This window comes from Miscanthus floridulus, chromosome 8, assembly GCF_019320115.1.
Source record: "Miscanthus floridulus cultivar M001 chromosome 8, ASM1932011v1, whole genome shotgun sequence".
Lineage (NCBI taxonomy): Eukaryota > Viridiplantae > Streptophyta > Magnoliopsida > Poales > Poaceae > Miscanthus > Miscanthus floridulus.
Window position 1 is genome coordinate 217,452,398 of NC_089587.1, and position 16,667 is coordinate 217,469,064.

At 45.0% G+C, this 16,667-nt stretch overlaps 3 protein-coding genes across 3 annotated transcripts; 2 read left to right on the forward strand and 1 right to left on the reverse strand.

The window, feature by feature from the left end:
* Positions 1-5: 5 nt before the first annotated feature.
* LOC136474971 (protein CPR-5-like) lies at positions 6-4,364 on the reverse strand. Its single transcript, XM_066472529.1, has 5 exons — positions 3,967-4,364; positions 2,957-3,013; positions 2,837-2,872; positions 2,063-2,755; positions 6-1,976 (listed from the first exon to the last, which is right to left on the reverse strand). Exons 1-5 carry the CDS (start codon positions 4,186-4,188, stop codon positions 1,722-1,724), a joined length of 1,263 nt encoding a protein of 420 aa, XP_066328626.1. The 5' UTR covers positions 4,189-4,364; the 3' UTR covers positions 6-1,721.
* Positions 4,365-11,421: 7,057 nt separating this feature from the next.
* Positions 11,422-13,583, forward strand: LOC136470645 (uncharacterized). Its single transcript, XM_066468415.1, has 6 exons — positions 11,422-11,425; positions 12,386-12,707; positions 12,799-12,991; positions 13,083-13,298; positions 13,387-13,480; positions 13,546-13,583. Exons 1-6 carry the CDS (start codon positions 11,422-11,424, stop codon positions 13,581-13,583), a joined length of 867 nt encoding a protein of 288 aa, XP_066324512.1.
* LOC136474972 (uncharacterized) lies at positions 13,573-14,889 on the forward strand. The gene is made up of 3 exons (XM_066472530.1): positions 13,573-14,013; positions 14,090-14,338; positions 14,420-14,889. The coding sequence occupies exons 1-3, from the start codon at positions 13,615-13,617 to the stop codon at positions 14,669-14,671; spliced, it is 900 nt and encodes a 299-aa protein (XP_066328627.1). The 5' UTR covers positions 13,573-13,614; the 3' UTR covers positions 14,672-14,889.
* Positions 14,890-16,667: the final 1,778 nt, after the last annotated feature.

A 16,667-nucleotide genomic window follows, 5' to 3' on the forward strand; every position in this document is an offset into this window, starting at 1 on the left:
CGATGTAAAAGAGATGGCCAAATGTTTCCAAGTAAATGGATGGAGCAAAGGGCCTCCCAGTATATAAGCCATACATTTCCATCCCCGCCCAGTGTGTCGACATAACAATAACAACAACAATAAAGTCTTTGTCCCAAACAAGTTGGAGTAGGCTAGAGTTGAAACCCAGCAGAAGCAATCAAGGTTCAGACACGTGAATAGCTGTTTTCCAAGCACTCCTATGTAAGGCTAAGTCTTTGGGTATATTCTATCATTTCAAGTCTCCTTTTATTACCTCTACCCAAGTCAACTTCGGTCTTTCTCTACCTTTCTTCACGTTACTGTCCTGACTTAGGATTCCACTACGCACCGGTGCCTCTGGAGGTCCCCGTTGGACATGTCCAAACCATCTCAACCGGTGTTGGATAAGCTTTTCTTTAATTGGTGTTACCCCTAATCTATCACGTATATCATCGTTCCGAACTCGATCCCTTCTTGTATGACCACAAATTCAACGCAACATACGCATTTCCGCGACACTTATCTGTTGAACACGTCGTCTTTTCGTAGGCCAACATTCTGCACCATACAACATAATAGGTCTAATCGCCGTCCTATAAAACTTGTCTTTTATCTTCTATAGTACCCTTTTGTCACATAGGACACCAGATGCTTGGCGCCACTTCATCCACCCTGCTTTGATTCTATGACTAACATCTTCATCAATATCTCCGTCACTTTGTAGCATTGATCCTAAATATCAAAAGGTATCCTTCCTAGGCACTACTTGACCTTCCAAACTAATATCTTACTCCTCTCGAGTAGTAGTGCCAAAGTCATATCTCATATATTCAGTTTTAGTTCTACTGAGTCTAAAACCTTTGGACTTCAAAGTCTCCCGCCATAACTTCAGTTTCTGATTCACTCATGTCCGGCTTTCATTAACTAGCACTACATTGTCCGCGAAAAGCATACACCAAGGGATGTCCCCTTGTATGTCCCTGGTAACCTCATCCATCACTAAAGCAAACAGATAAGAGCTCAAAGCTGACCCTTGATGTAGTCCTATCCTAATCGAGAAGTCATCTATGTCTCCATCACTTGTTCGAATACTAGTCACAACATTGTTGTACATGTCTTTAATGAGCCCGACATACTTCGTGGGACTTTATGTTTATCTAAAGCCCACCATAACATTCCTTGGTATTTTATCATAAGCCTTCTTCAAGTCAATAAAAATCATATGTAGGTCCTTCTTTTTCTCCCTATACCGCTCCATAACTTGTATTATTAAAAAAATGGCTTCCATGGTTGACCTTCCGGGCATGAAACCAAATTGGTTCATAGAGACCCGCGTTATTGCTCTCAAGCGATGTTCGATAACTCTCTCCGATAGCTTTATAATATGGCTCATCAACTTAATTCCCCGGTAATTAGTATAACTTTGAATATCCCCTTTATTCTTGTAGATCGGTACCAATATACTTCTCCTCCACTCGTCAGGCATCTTGTTCGATCAAAAAATATGGTTGAAAAATATGGTTGAACAGCTTGGTTAGCTATACTATAACTATGTCCCCGAGGCATCTCCACACCTCGATTGGGATACCATCCGGTCCCATCGTCTTAGCTCCTTTCATCCTTTTCAACGTCTCTCTGACCTCAGATTCTTGGATTCTCCGCACAAAGCACCTATTGGTATCATCAAAAGGTCATCTAACTGAAAGGTTGTGTCCGTATTCTCACCATTGAACTCCCAATAACCACAAACAACGGCTTCCAAAATAACCACAAAGAACTCCCAATATCATAACATTGAATGTTAATGGCATGTTTGGTCCAGTCATTGCAGAACGCTGGAATATCAACCAACCAATTAATAGGAGCATCAAAATTCCAAAGAATATCCTTGTTGCTGCTATCACATGGCATTTGAAAAGCAACAAACCAGAGTTGAATGCTGACACTGAACTTGGCATCCACCAAGATGTATACTCCTGCAAGAAAAGGGAGCACATGATATGAGCTTCTCAACAATGACACTGGAAACAGCTAATTTGTATCGGAAAAATGTGGTACATACCCTTGAAATTGCTGCACAGGCTGAAGTAGCAGCAGTTATACGCTGGTACGAGTAAATATATATTCCATATCCAAAACAGACAGACATGAGTACCACTGCAGTAAGAAGCATATCTATAAGTTTCCTGAAAAGTTCTGCATGTTTTGTATCCTCCATTTCAGTCTTGAATTTCTTCTCTTTGAAAGAGGCTTTCTGAAATCCCATCCGAACTTTGATCTTCTCTAACATGTGTGAATCGGAGCTCAGAGCTAACTGAGATCGGCTCAATTGCAATTTTCTCATAGTAAGTCCTATTACAAGCTCCTTGAGCTCATTTGAACGAGCTTGCTCATTCAGAGATCTCTCAAATACACTAAGGATGTGCTGATCAATTTCTGGATTAGATCTGCTACGAGTAAGGTGAACCAGCTGATGATTGACGCCCGTATGAAGAACAATCTGATTATTCATGGAACTCGCCAGGACATCATGTATCTGACTTTGTGAATCAGCACCACCCAACTTTATTTCAGGTAATGAATCAGCACCACCCAACTTGATTTCATCAGGTACAGAATTACCATCTTTGTAAGAACATTGCGCCATATCTTGCTCATAGACAGGTGTTTCATTGATAAGGTGAATGGTTCTCAGTGTACTACCAAAAGCTTTCTCAAAGTTACTCATGAAACTCCGAAATTTGTCACCATAAATCTACACCACAAAAAAAAGAGATATAAGAAGCTTATGGGAAGCGGAAACAGAGTAATAAAAAAGAAACCGGCCTGCTCATACATTTGTTAAGGACTCCTTCACTGCCGAGGTACACATCTGCATCCAGAATTGGTGTGAGACATCCATGGTTTTGTTCCAAACAGCAATCATTTACGAGAAGACTGAAGACAGCATATGTACCTTTGAGAGGACATCAGGTCCTAATCTTCCTTCAGAACCACTGCATCTATTTAGAACCTGTAAGAGAAGGAGGTGTTAGTTTTTGAATATGATTGGTGTTTCCCCATGAAGATCCACCGAAAATCATTTCACTAATTGCACAATTTGAGTTACTGATAGAATGTACTTCCTCCTATTAGGCCAAAAATATAAGTAGCAAACATTCCAGCACGCACTATCAATTAGAATATTAGGATGAGATGCTCATACCTTTACACCTTGATATAAACAAGCATGCAGTGCTTAAGATTCAAACTCATAGAAGTTATTTTTAAAAACAAAAATAACAGTTAACAACAGAACATAAGTCAAACAGGACCATAATCAAGATAAGCATTAAAAATCAAAGTATGTCGTCCCCAGCCCTTTAGCTATGTGGTGCATTCATATGGCAAGTTCTGAACTGAACAGCCAAAAATAATCTTTCATGAGCCAGCAAGAATAGTAGGATCTGATTCATCCAAAGTTCCTTTACTTTTTTTTTACAGAGGTAACCCGGCTTTTTATAGAAAGTATATACAAGTATACAGTTCCTATACTTTTCCCCCAATCGGAACTGAACAGTTCAAAATTCTTACACATTCTGTCCATTTGAATTGAGGCTTCAAACAGCATTATCCCAAGTTCGACAGAACTCATCAATTTTGCACTGAATAAAATAGAAATCTTCAGTGGCTCCGCTTGAGCAGCACCTCATGTTTGGTAGAACATTATGCAGTCACAAACTCCATTAAAGATCAGAGCAGCTGGGTCTTGAGATACTGTGACACAATGGAAGCGCCACTTGGAGAGCCAAATAACCACAATATGTAGTAACCAACTACATATTCTTGCGAACGCTCGCACAAAATTCTAACCATGCAAACATAGCAAGGCAAGCTGGATCGCACGAAGGGCGTAAAGATTGAATCTTTGGGTCGCCGCTGCCTAGAAAAGAAGAGAAGGAAAGAGGCAAGACACATCCCGCTCACCTGGGCAAGCACCGCGGCGAAGGACATCCCGAAAGGCAGCGCGAGATCCTGCACATCGCCGCCACCGGCTCTCTCCCCTCCCTTAACGGCCACCACCCGCCGCCGCAGGTGCACCCGCTTCCGCAGCCAGGAGCGCCCGGACGCCGAGCCGCCGTAAGACGAGGCCGACGAAGACGCCCCGCCGGCCTCCAGCGAGGCGGCGGCGATATGGGCCCCGTCCATACGGGAAGGGGGGCCCGTGGGGAAGAGAGGGGCTAGGGTTTATTGACTGAAGCTGTGCAATTCTGCCCTGGACTCTGCGTGGAAGTGAAGTAAGGAAGGAAATCTTCGCCCTGGCCGTTTGTGAGTTCGTCGTGCTCGTCTCGGCTCTTAACGGGAGGAGAGGTCCGGCTATGAAACGAACTGGAGATGGGAACGCGAGAGCGAGACGGCGTCGTAATGACGCCGAGTTAGCCGTTGAAGCAACCGCGGAAGGAAACTCCGGTGAACTCGCGCGTGTAAAACAGAACACCTTCTTGTGTCATAAAAGTTCGTTCGGACGTGGATTAGTCGTTGCTTTCGGGCCTGTTCATTTGAATTTATCGACCTACTTATCAGCTATAATTTATAGTATTTTTTTTGTTATAATAAAATAGCTTTAGCCGACTTATCAGCTGTCTTTAATACCAGTTGAATAGCCTTTTATATATTTTTTACCGTTGCTTATTAAAATCTCTTTTTTTTTTGTTAAAAACAGTGAAAAAATATTTTAATCCTTAGCAATCTTAAACTGGTGAAAGGTTGTACATGCCACGTTGTTTCCTGTAAACATACAACATGCATCGATGAAGTTTAAAGGGTTAATTGAAATTTCAAGCTTCTCACATCAGATCGGAAGACACGAAGTTTCGGAGTCAGTTAGCAGAAACTGCTCCCAAGCACTCGTAAATTGGGCCTTGTCAACGATTTTCCGGCCCGCGTTTCACGTCAAACGGACAGACGGCCGACAGTACACGCAAGGCATCACTTCGCCGCGCCGGCCCACCCCTCCCGTTCTCTGTGCTCGCGAGCGCCAGTCGGTCGGCGACCAAACCCATTCTGATGAGCGGAGCAGCCAGCAGCAGCAGTGTCGTTGTCGACTCTGACAGGTTCACGTCAAACCTCCTTTTTCAGATATTTGGACCTAGGAAGCGAGCAGGAGGACCAGATCACCTCCTGGACCTACAAGGCAGAGGGATCATGCTGTATCCAGCTTGAAGGTCGCACATTTCCAAGTTCCCGTGGCTGATTGATTTGTTGGAAACATTGGGCGCCACAGCGTGTTGCAACTTGCAAGTTTTTTCTCTGGTTACTGCTGCGAAATCGGCAACGGACTTCGGACAGACGGCAACAACGAGGCTGGGACTGGGAGGGAGAACAACTACTTGTGCCCCCTTTGCTTTCGGAACTTGGAAACGGCGCTTCATCGACCTGTTCACCGAATGCCCGTATGCAAGAGCTCTCCGGTGGAACAAAGCTGGAACCTGGAGTAAATCAAAGAGCCATCGCTGAAGCCGGCCAATTGGACCAAACACACACAACAATCCTTAGCTGGTACTCAGACATGGTGAGATTTTGATCATATGACTAATAATTTGGACACAAAAGCATGCACGGTCTACCTCTTGCCTAAAACCACTGTGAAGTGTCTTGATAAAATCAGAAGAACCTTTTTTTTGGCAAGGGGGTGGAACAAAAAAGAAATACCATCTTGTTAAATGGGAGATTATTTGTAAAAGTAAAAAGAAAGGTGGACTGGGGATTAAGGATTTGAGGAATATGGATATTAGTTTGTTGTGTAAATAGTGGTGGAAACTAGAAAAGGAAGAAGGCTTATGGCAACAAATCATTAAGTTCAAATATCTGAAAAAACTAACAATTCAGGAAGTGAAACACAAGCTTAATGACTCCCCCATGTGGTATGATTTGCTCAAGATAAAAAACATTTATCTCCAAGGGAGAGGTTTGTCTATAGGTAATGGAAGCTTAACTGGTTTTGGTTTGATCCCTGGCTATATAATGAGCCTTTATATGTGACTGCTCCTATTCTTTTTGAGTTATGTGAAAACAAAAATATCACTGTGGCACATGCTTTAGGGGGAGTCCCGATTACCTTTAGAAGATGGTTGTATGAGGAATTGAGAATGGCCTGGGAGGCGATATGGAGAGATGCTTCTAATTTTCATCTAAGTTTGTATGGCTATTAGGGAAAAAAGAAACTTTCACTGTTAAATCAGTTTACAACGCTCTTACTAGCTCATCAACTGGGGTCTACCACAGAAAGATTTGGAAAGGTACGATTCCAGAGAAAATTAAGATCTTTTTATGGCTAATGTCTAATGGGGCTATTCTGACAAAAGACAATTTGGTTAAAAAGAAGTGGCAAGGTGATCCTAGTTGTGTTTTCTGTGACCAGGGAGAAACCATTTCACATCTTTTTTTCCAATGCCCTGTGGCTAGGGTGATTTGGATGGTTGTGGCTAAATGCTTTGGCGCTTCAAACATTCCTACCAATCTCCAACAGTGTTGGGTATGGTGTGAAAAGTGGTTGCCATTTGGGGAAAAGTATCACCCGTGGGGGATAGCTGCCATTTGTTGGGCAATTTGGAAATGTAGAAATAGAGCTGTTTTTGACAAAAAAAAAATTCATTAATAGTCCGCTTGAGATTGTGTGTCACGCCTGCGCACTTATGAAATACTGGGCAGGCCTGTTTGCAGAGCTCGATCAAGAACAGCTGGTGGAAGGCGCTAACACAATGCTGAGGGTCGCCAAAGAAATCCTCGCTGCACAAACCGCAAGACAAGTGAACCAACTGCTGCTGCAAGACAGTGAAAGCTCAGAGCATGATGAGGACCCGAACATGGAGAATTAGGGGGTTGGTTCTGTGTTGGCCGAGTGTCTGTGTGTGAAATAGGGTTTTGGCCTGGAAACTTTGGTCCATCTGGACGGTGATCTGGGTGTTTCTTTATCTTTAGCTGTTCGCTTTGCCTCTCAAGTTAACTCTGTTAAGGTTCTGTTTGGGTAAGTTGGTAGCTTTTGGTAAGTGGTAGTAGTCTTTTATTCTGGTTTCAGGCCTAGTGCATCGATTCTGGGATCTCCCTGCGTGGTGATCCGCAGTATCGCAGTTCTATCTTCTGTTTCCCTGCCTTATCTGTAAACTTGCTGAATGCTGTGTATTTCCGTTCATCGTAATGGAAATGGGTAGTTCCCGAGTGGAAAAAAAAAGCATGCACGGTTGGATTTTCAAGAGACGGGGAAAAGAACGTGGGCAGACTTTTTTGTGGATCTTCAGAACTCGGTTACCTTCTGCAGCCGTGCAGGGGCCATGCTAGAATCATATATAGTACTATGTACTCCTGATGCGTGCTTCTGATCGATCTGCTGAGGCTATCATACATTACACACGTAAATTAGCAGCCCGGTTTCAGCAACGCGTCCGGATTGTCTCGATGCGCCATTAGCTAGGGGCTAGGGCCCACTAGCTCCTCTCTGTCTCATCAGACGCCAAACCAAGGATGGCATGGCAGTCGGCAGAGGGCAGTGGCCGGCACACTATCATGAGAGTCTACTCAAACGGAGTGCACGCAAGAGGCCAGGCGGTTGCTATCCTAATTCCTATGCTTCCGCGTAGCTAGCTAGAGAATAGAGATAGAGATAGCAATGCAAGTTGTTACCAGGTGAGGCACGAGTGACCAGTCAGTCAGTGATCAGCCAGTCCTCTGTCGCTGCACCTTGGGGCCGGCCATTTTAATTCCCATTCCCCCGTAGCCGTAGGCAAGCGTGGCTACGAGGCGGGCGGTAGTGTGTCTCTTGGACGGGGTTAACTAATCTGTTGTAGGCTAAACAAGGGTCAAACCCACCCACAGCAGCAGCTCGATGCTCGCCTCGATCGGATCGAGCCTGCTGTACGTTTACCTCGCACGTCTACACATGCTGCATCTCCTTCCCATTCTTCTCACTACTCAGCTCGCGAGGACCGACGACCAGCAGCCCTAGCCCCTAGCCATTCGATCACGGATCGGAGCGAAGAAGCCAGATCCCAGTCCATCGGCGTTGAAGCTCGTTCATGGCGTGAAAAAAAAAATTCGTTAACCGACGACGGAATATACACTGATCGATCACAAGGCCCACCAGTTGCAATTAGATGCAGTGCAGGCCGGAGGATCAAGGGTTTTTTATTTGATCCAGAAGCGAAAGTTTTTTTATTTAATAATTCATTCGGCCAATGACGAGCCGTAGACGTTCCATGCTGCTGCCGAGTCTGAGAGATGGTCAATTAGATGCAGATACAGATGCAGCACAGCAGTCGGAGAGATGCTGCTGAACTTTCTTTCCCCGGCTCTCCCGCTCTGCACGTGAGTGTTCGTGAGGGCTGCCGCTGCATAGACCATAGAGTATTCGGCGATGACCGTGGCGGGCAGCAGCAGCCAGCAGGGCATGCATCAGGCACTTGATACAGCAGAGTTCAAGTTGAACCTTGTTTTGTTTACACGCACGCACGCATCGGGTGCCGTGCTCCATTATAGTACGGCTATTGATCATTTGCCCATGTCAAGATCCATGGATGTGACGCGATGGAACAATCGAGGGGTGAATGGGCGATACGTGTCGCGTCACCAACACGTTACATATACTCTAGGAGGATAGGGTGTTTCAATCACCAGTGGTTTGTTTCACTATTATTCCATTATCACTGATGCTACTAGCTAGTGTGATCGTGAACCTAGCTAAGTTACGTGCAGTCTTGACACGGATCTGGTAACGTGCGTGACTTGCATTTGTGTAGGTACCCCATGTTGACAATTAACTTAACGCTATATATGCTGAAGATTATGACTCCCTTATCTCTCCATGGAAATTCAGAACCAAAGGATCGGAATTCGGAAATGGTCAGAATTAAGTATTCACTCCTAAATCCTCCTCGTGGCAAATATCGCGATCCAGCACGGGTCTCTCGTGGAACGATCAACGTGCAAACTCGACAAAACCAGCAGATTGATGGCGAATGAAGCTTAATATTCCATGTCCGTCTCTCTGCTTGAATATTTTACCACGCATGCATTCTCACCGTCAAAAACGTGAAATAATAATAACGGTCATATATACGACTTGTGCGTACGCATATGCATCGTATATGTAGCATACTAAGCGAAAAACAAATCCTTTTTTTAAGAAAGACATAAAAAGCCAGTAGTTCTCGGGATTCATAAAGTCATTACAAAAATCTCGTTGTAGACAGACATGTTATCTACCCAAATCAGGTTGAAAATTGAATTTCGAATGAACCTAACAGGCTGGGCTATAATCATAAGAAAAAACAAATTGATTATTTAATGAACCGGAAAAGATGATGGCGCTGATTAATACATACAGATCGATCGACGGATCCAGAATCCGGCTTGCCACAAGACGGCCACGTGAAACGACCCATGGAAACTTCCAAGCAAAGATGCCACGTACGGCCGACACACTAGCTGTAGCTATAGCTTAACGCGAGCAGAGGTCGTCGCCCCGCCGTGATCGCCGAAAAATTGGAGAATCGTCCGTTAAGATAAACATCCCAACGCACTAGCATGTCATGTGTACCGAGGTAAACGCTGTTACTATAGAAATGATTTTGTCAAGAACCGTCTCTAAAAGTAGTGAATGATTTAGCACGCCACGATTCTTTGGAGGCTGCTGCAAAACTTAACCACCTCTATAAATATTCTCTACTTAATAGAGGTGGCGAGAAAGCCTAACAACCTCTAAAAGTATCATTTCTAGTGACGTTTGAAAATTTGACCAGTCAAAAAAATATGTGCAACACAGTACAATACATATTTTTTTAAATCAAGAGTTGTAGATCTCGAAAGTACTTGGCAATTTGTTCCCCCTTTAAAGATGTGCAACATAGTGAAATTTATAACTTTTTGCAAATCAAGTCAGATGAAGAAAAAGTTATATCAGTAGTTGATAGTGTTTTCATTTGAAATCATTTAGGCCCGACAATTATGTTTTAAGTTTTTTAATTTGTTTTTTATTTCTGAAATTGATCATGGATAGAGAAATGACCTATATCAAAGTTGTTTACTCGACGAGATCTAAAAGTTTCCAACTTAAACTTTTTTCATTTTAATTCATTTCGGGTCTCAAATATTCATTACAATATTCGCTTAAGTGAATACAGAAGGATTAGGTTATGAGTTCGATCCTCCCTGTGGCCGCATGTGCACGTATTTCACACAAATCCGTGAGGGTTACTTGGCGGGCTTCTTCGAGAGTCAAAGATTTGTTATTTTTGGCTTGATATTCAAATTCTATGAAATGGTTTCCTAGAGGCATCTGGATTTAAGCCCGCCTCTAGAAATCGATTTTTACAGGTAGCTAGGTTTTAATCAACCTTTAGAGATCAATTTTTAGATACAATTAAATAACAATCTCTAGAAATCGTTGATTTCTAAAGACACACATGTGCAAGCAGGGGAAGCAGCCGTCTCTGAAAACCCATTATAACCGTCTCTAAAAAAAACTTTTCTATCATAGTTCACAAAATTACGAAGAGTTATAATTTTTCGAACAAAAAGACCAAAATGTTGAAATAATTAACAAGCCTATGTATGGATGTACGTACTCTAGATCACTTTGCTATGCTATGACCCAAACTTTTCTATCTTTGAACTACATCTACATGTTCAAATAAGACGCACTATCAAAACATATATTAATAAAACTATTTAATACTATAGATGTTGATATATATTTTTCAATAGATTTGATTAAAATTAGAGAAATGTGGCTTAGGTTAAAACTAAAGTGAAATATAATTTAGAATGGAGGGAGTAGCTAGGAGATGTTTCTGAATATATAGATGATATCAGATTCCCCTGCAATTAGGGTTTTCAATTTCGGTATCCCTCAAAATTACCAAAATTTTAGTGAAATTTTCACCAATTTTTTAGAGACTTAAGAAGAAATATGATTCAGAATTTTTGGATCTAAACAAAATATTAGAAGATTTACGACTACATATCCATTGAATAGAAGAATATGCAACATAAACAATAGAAAATATAGGTCTAGAGTTATACATTTACAATAAAGCATATGCATCAGTGTAATACAAAATTTTGGATTTTTCTTTCAGCTACATTGAAATTACTGAAATTCATGAAATTTCACGGAAATTTTGAACCATGTGGGCAGTTACTCCTACTTAAAAGGAGAAGAGTCCAAGCAGACAATGCTCCACATATATTTTCTTTAAATATAATTAATCCTACAATAGCTCCATCTCGAAGCTTTGTTGATTTCGTACGGGGCTTCTCCTCTCCTGAAGAGCTGGCATTTTTTCCAAACTAGCTACAAAAACTAAAGGTTTATATATTTGTACAAGTCAGAGATGTCGCAGTAAGCTTTTATCCTAATTAGCTGCGTGATTGTCTATACATGACTGCATGGGTAATATATTTATGCTTCTAGGGCTAACAATATAAGAGCCTTGAGATCTATTCCAAATCCAAGGTCCACAAGGAACAAGGGTTAGCCAGTTTTTGGTTCCAACAACCAGTTGACCTGAATCATCGTGAGGAAGCATATAACTATATAATAAAGTGAATAAAAGAAAAGAGAAACATGATCAGATCGAAGGTGTAGTATATTACGGAAGAGAGCATAGTTGAGCAGAAAACTAGTGCACAAAAAACGCCCCGTCACTACAGGAAACTGGCTCTTTGCCGACTGCAATTTTCTTTGCCAACTGTTTTTTTTCGACACTCGGCAAAGAGGTCCCTTTGCCAACTGGAATTTCCTGCAGTCGGCAAAGCAGGATTTGCCGACTGCCTGGATTTGCCGACTGCCAGGCAGTTGGCAAAGCCATGGCTTTGCCGACTGCCAGGCAGTTGGCAAATAATTGCAGTCGGCAAAGGCAGGCCATGATTGACGCCATCCACACCGTCACCTTTGCCGACTGCCACTCCGTCAGCAGTCGGCAAAGGCGCAGGCTTTGCCAACTGCCATCCTCCCTGGCAGTCGGCAAAGAATTTTTATTTTTTTTGATTTTCGATCCCAGTTTTTTGTGTTGGCTTGGTACAGTAATTACATGATATATTCCAAGTTTGGGGTCATTTTGATTTATTTTGCTATATTCCGTAGATTTTTTCTGTTTCTTTGATTTTTTCCGACAGCTCCAGATTTGAACTGCAGGTACATGAAATAATGGAATCCGGCCATTCAGAAAATGATATTCATGATGTTTGGAGCATGTTGAGGCCGTGTGCGGGGCCTCGCGTGAAATTTCGACCGTGTTGGTGTCGGAACACGCCGAGCCACGCGCGTGAAAAGTGTTTTTAAATTTTATAAAATCGAAACGGAGTCCGAAAATGAGAAACTTGACGACGTGTCTTGTCATCGCATGCGGAGGCTGTGGTAAAAATTTGAGAAAGTTTCGAGCAAGTGGCGACGTCGGGTCGCTAAAACCTGGACCCCCCAGCGGACGTCGCCAGGCGACCAGGAGGCTGCCGTTCTCGTCCTCGCAAGGGGGGACGACGTCGCGTGACGACGAGCGCGGCGGCGACGACGACGACGACGATGACGACGACGACGGCGACGACGCGCCTACACCAGGCGAGACGGCTTCGACTTCGTCAGGCGTGGCCAAGGTGTACTCGCGCGGGCCCACGCAGCTTCCTAGGGTGCGGCCGCAATTCCACCAGCGCCCGGTGATCACACCCGTGGGCCAGACGTAAGTAACCATTATTGATTTCACTACTTGTTCATATGACATGTCAAAAATCGAACTGAAGACTAACAATTGTTCTTAATGACTCGTGCAGTTCCTGGAAGATTGTGAGTGGAGCAGGTCAAGCACGCCATATCAATGGCATCCAGGGCCTCCTGACTAAGGAGTACTACCCTGGCCTTGTCAACGTCAACGGCGAGAGGAAGGTGCCCACCAAGTGGTCCCACTTCTACCTCGTCGAGGAGGGTGGCGAGACCATCGCGGCAAAGATAAAGAGGGAGTTTTGGGTGAGTCTTTCATCGCACCGCATTGCTAAATAGTACGCATTCGTTGGACTTCTTGCAAAAAGGAAATGCTACATGATGTGTCTGTGTGCAGGACTTCTTCACGTGCGAGGAGGGTAAAGCAGTCCAGGCGGCGCGAGTGCAGGAGGCGGTCTGCAAAGATCGTCTCAAGGATCTGTACCATGAGGCGCGCATACAGGCCATCCGCGACTTCCACGCCAACGTGCTTGGAGAGAACATCAAGAAGCCCCAAATCCGCCAGAGAATGAACTCGAGGGAGGCCGACCTCACCCAAGCGCAATACGAGCAGGTAATTAAGTATGACAACATTCGTTTAGATTCCTTCAGTGAAACATTACACTAATCTTCTCGCATGTCAAATACTTGATGTCATGCAGGTGTGTCCGTCGTGGTGCGACAACCACAGGGAATGCTGGACGGAGATTGTGCGCATGTGGCGCACGGATGAGGCGTACGCGAGGCGCGCCGACCGTCAGGGCCGCCGCACGCAGATGCGAGGGGTGTCACACCACCAAGGGAATCAGCCTCTCCCCCAGTTCGCGACAAGATGGGTATGCGTCCGTTCATGTCTTAATCCTTGCGCTCAATTGTCAATACTTGTAACCATGTTTGTGTTTTCAATGCAGACGCAGACGCACGGTGGGCAGGAAATCAACGAGTACACCGCGTACCTCCTCTCTCACAAGGGCAAGGCGACGGATCCGAACAACGTCTACAACCCGGAGGACGGGCCCGATGCGTACACCAACCCCACCGCCTACGAGAAGGCCACCGAGTACACCGTCGCGGCTCGCCAGCGCTACGGGGAGACGTTCGACCCCACCGCCGAGCCCCTGGACACAGACCTCCTGCAGAGGTTGGGACCAGGGAAGCAGCACGGCCGCTACTACATGGCCCACAGCGCCCTCGACCCGTCCCAGGTTCCTACGCTGACCCAGGTTCGATCCACGCCCACGAGCTCCAGCGACATCCCCGTAGCGCCCCGGCGGCAGTCAGCGTCACAGGTAAGTGCCGTTTCGTTCGTCGTTCACTCGTTTCGCACCTGTACATACAATCAACACTGCGGATGTAATATTGCAGGCCCAGATGGAGGCCAAGATGGAGGAGAGGATCGCCACGTTGCACGCGCAGATGATGGCGCAACAGATGGCTTACCAGCAAAGCCTGCAGCAGCACTACAACACTCAGATGCAGAACATGGCCAGCTTCTTCCAGTCCATGCAGACGCCCGGGGCGTCTACACCGCCTCCTCTTCCAATGTTCGCTCCACCGCCTCCTCCTCCAGAGTTTTTTCCTGTGCCTGCTCTTGTCGCTCCTGGAGGGACCCCGGTGAGTATATTGACTCTTGCTTTAACTTGTGCGTCCATGCTGCAGATACTAATGACATCACTTGGCGTTTAACTTGTGCAGGTACAGTCGACGGGTTCGAACCCGTCTCCTGGAGGTCCCGGCCATCAGATGATGTCGTATCCACCACCTGCACCCTATCCACCGTATCCAACTCCGCGTGGTCCTCCTCCGACGTACTCGTGGCCGCCGGTGCGCGGAGAGTGGCAGTACGCGCAGGCGCCTCAGTTTGGTCCAAGGGGGTTTCCGTGGGCAAACCCTGGGGGCTCTGGGGGCGGAGCGGACGACGAGACCGGGGACGGCGCGACGAGCTAGGTACATGTCGATTCTGTTATCATGTATCCACCGTATCGTCGAAGTTGTTGTCATGTATTTCTTTTCTTCGTTATGGACCTAGACTTGTTATGTTGAACTTCGTGTGATGGACGTCGATTTGTGGTGTTCGACGTGTTGGACTTCATGTGATGGTTGTAATGCACTTGTGTGGTTGTTATTGTGACATATATGTGAGGTATATGTGATGTTGTGCGTTATTGTGATATATGTGGTGATGTTGGCGACAAATGTGATGAAATTGTGATATAAATGGTGCTACCGGTGCTTCTGGTGAAATTGGATTATAATTTGTGATTTTGCAGGGTTTTGATGCGAGAAAACAGAAAACAAAAGCAAAAAAATAAAAAATTCCAGCTTTGCCGACTGTTTACAGTCGGCAAAGCTGGGCAAAAAAACCCCAGGACAGAGTCTTTGCCGACTGCAATGGGAGGCAGTCGGCAAAGAGGTCAAACCTTTGCCGACTGCAACTCCGAAAGCAGTCGGCAAAGAACATTTCAAAAAAAAAATATTTTCTTTCTTTGCTGACTGCCTAGCTGGCAGCCAGTCGGCAAACAATTTTTGAAAAAAAAATTCTTTGCCGACTGCCGAGGAACCAGCAGTCGGCAAAGCCTGCCGTCAGGGCTGACGGCGCCACGTGGCTATGCCGACTGCTGGCGTGGCAGTTGGCAAAGGATTTGCCGACTGTGTGCCACGTGGCAGTCGGCAAATCCGCCTTTGCCGACCCAGGCTTTGCCGACTGCTCTTTGCCGACTGCCACGTGGCTTTGCGGTCGGCAAAGCCTTTGCCGACTGGGTTTATGCCTTTGCCGACCGGGGCAAGCAGTCGGCAAAGAGGCGTTTTCCTGTAGTGCGTGAAATTCTGTGTGGCCCAAGCAAGTTGACTCAAGATTCTGTATGTACGGCGCCAACTTGGCCTGCCTTGTGTTCAGTTGGTAGTACTGAGATTAGAAGGAGAGGGGCACTGAAATGGCTACTGCATTGTTAGGATGCAGACGATGGCATGCCATGGGTCAACACATTGCAGAGGTCTGAGTAACAGAGACATTGAAGCAAGTGTATAAAATCTGTGGATCACAAAGCCTTAGGAAAACAAAATGGCCACGCCTTAATTAGCTACTTTTCTTTCTCCAAACCATCATTTGCTAGGTTTACATAGACGCAACACAGTCGTGGGCATTTCTTAATACACTGCAATCACCATACACTAGTAGAGAAATGACTTTTGATCCACTTCGAAATTTGGCTTTAGTCCCGGTATTTTTCGCGCCCGGGACTAGAGAAACCTTTAGTCCCGGTTAGTAGCTCCAACCGGGACTAAAGGTCCCTGCCCAACGGCTACCGAGGTGTGTCAGAGGCACGTCAGTGTGAGAATCTTTAGTCCCGGTTTGAGACATGAACCCGGACTAAAAGTGTGACTTTTAGTCCCGGTTTGAGACACGAACCTGGACTAAATGTACCTTTAGTCCCGGTTTATGTCTCAAACCTGGACAAAAGGTGTCTCCAAACTGAATTTTAAAAAAAAAACGTATCTTATCTAAGTAAGATGTGTGGTGGTAGGTGAGATGGTAACGCGTGCAAGAGCTGAAGTGGGAGGTCGTATGTTTGAATCTCCACAGCTATAACTTTTTTTCACCCAATAAACACCTCTACTCCTGGTTGGAGGAACCGGGACTAAAAATCAAGACCTTTAGTCCCGATTTCATAGTCCCGGTTTCAAAACTGAGATTAAAGGGGGGTTGAAAACCAGGACTAGAGCCGGTTTCTCTACTAGTGATATTTTCTTATTTCAGAAGACAGAAGGCATCCAAGTAGTATTTTCATCAAACGCATGCATGTTGCATTTCTTTGTCCTGTTGATGAAGTCTCTACAGCTATATATCTTCTCCATCAAATCATTAACATTGTATGAACCACTGGGATACTAAACTAATGTGACATTATATGATAAGTCAATAGTTCGAATATAGCAGTTCGTT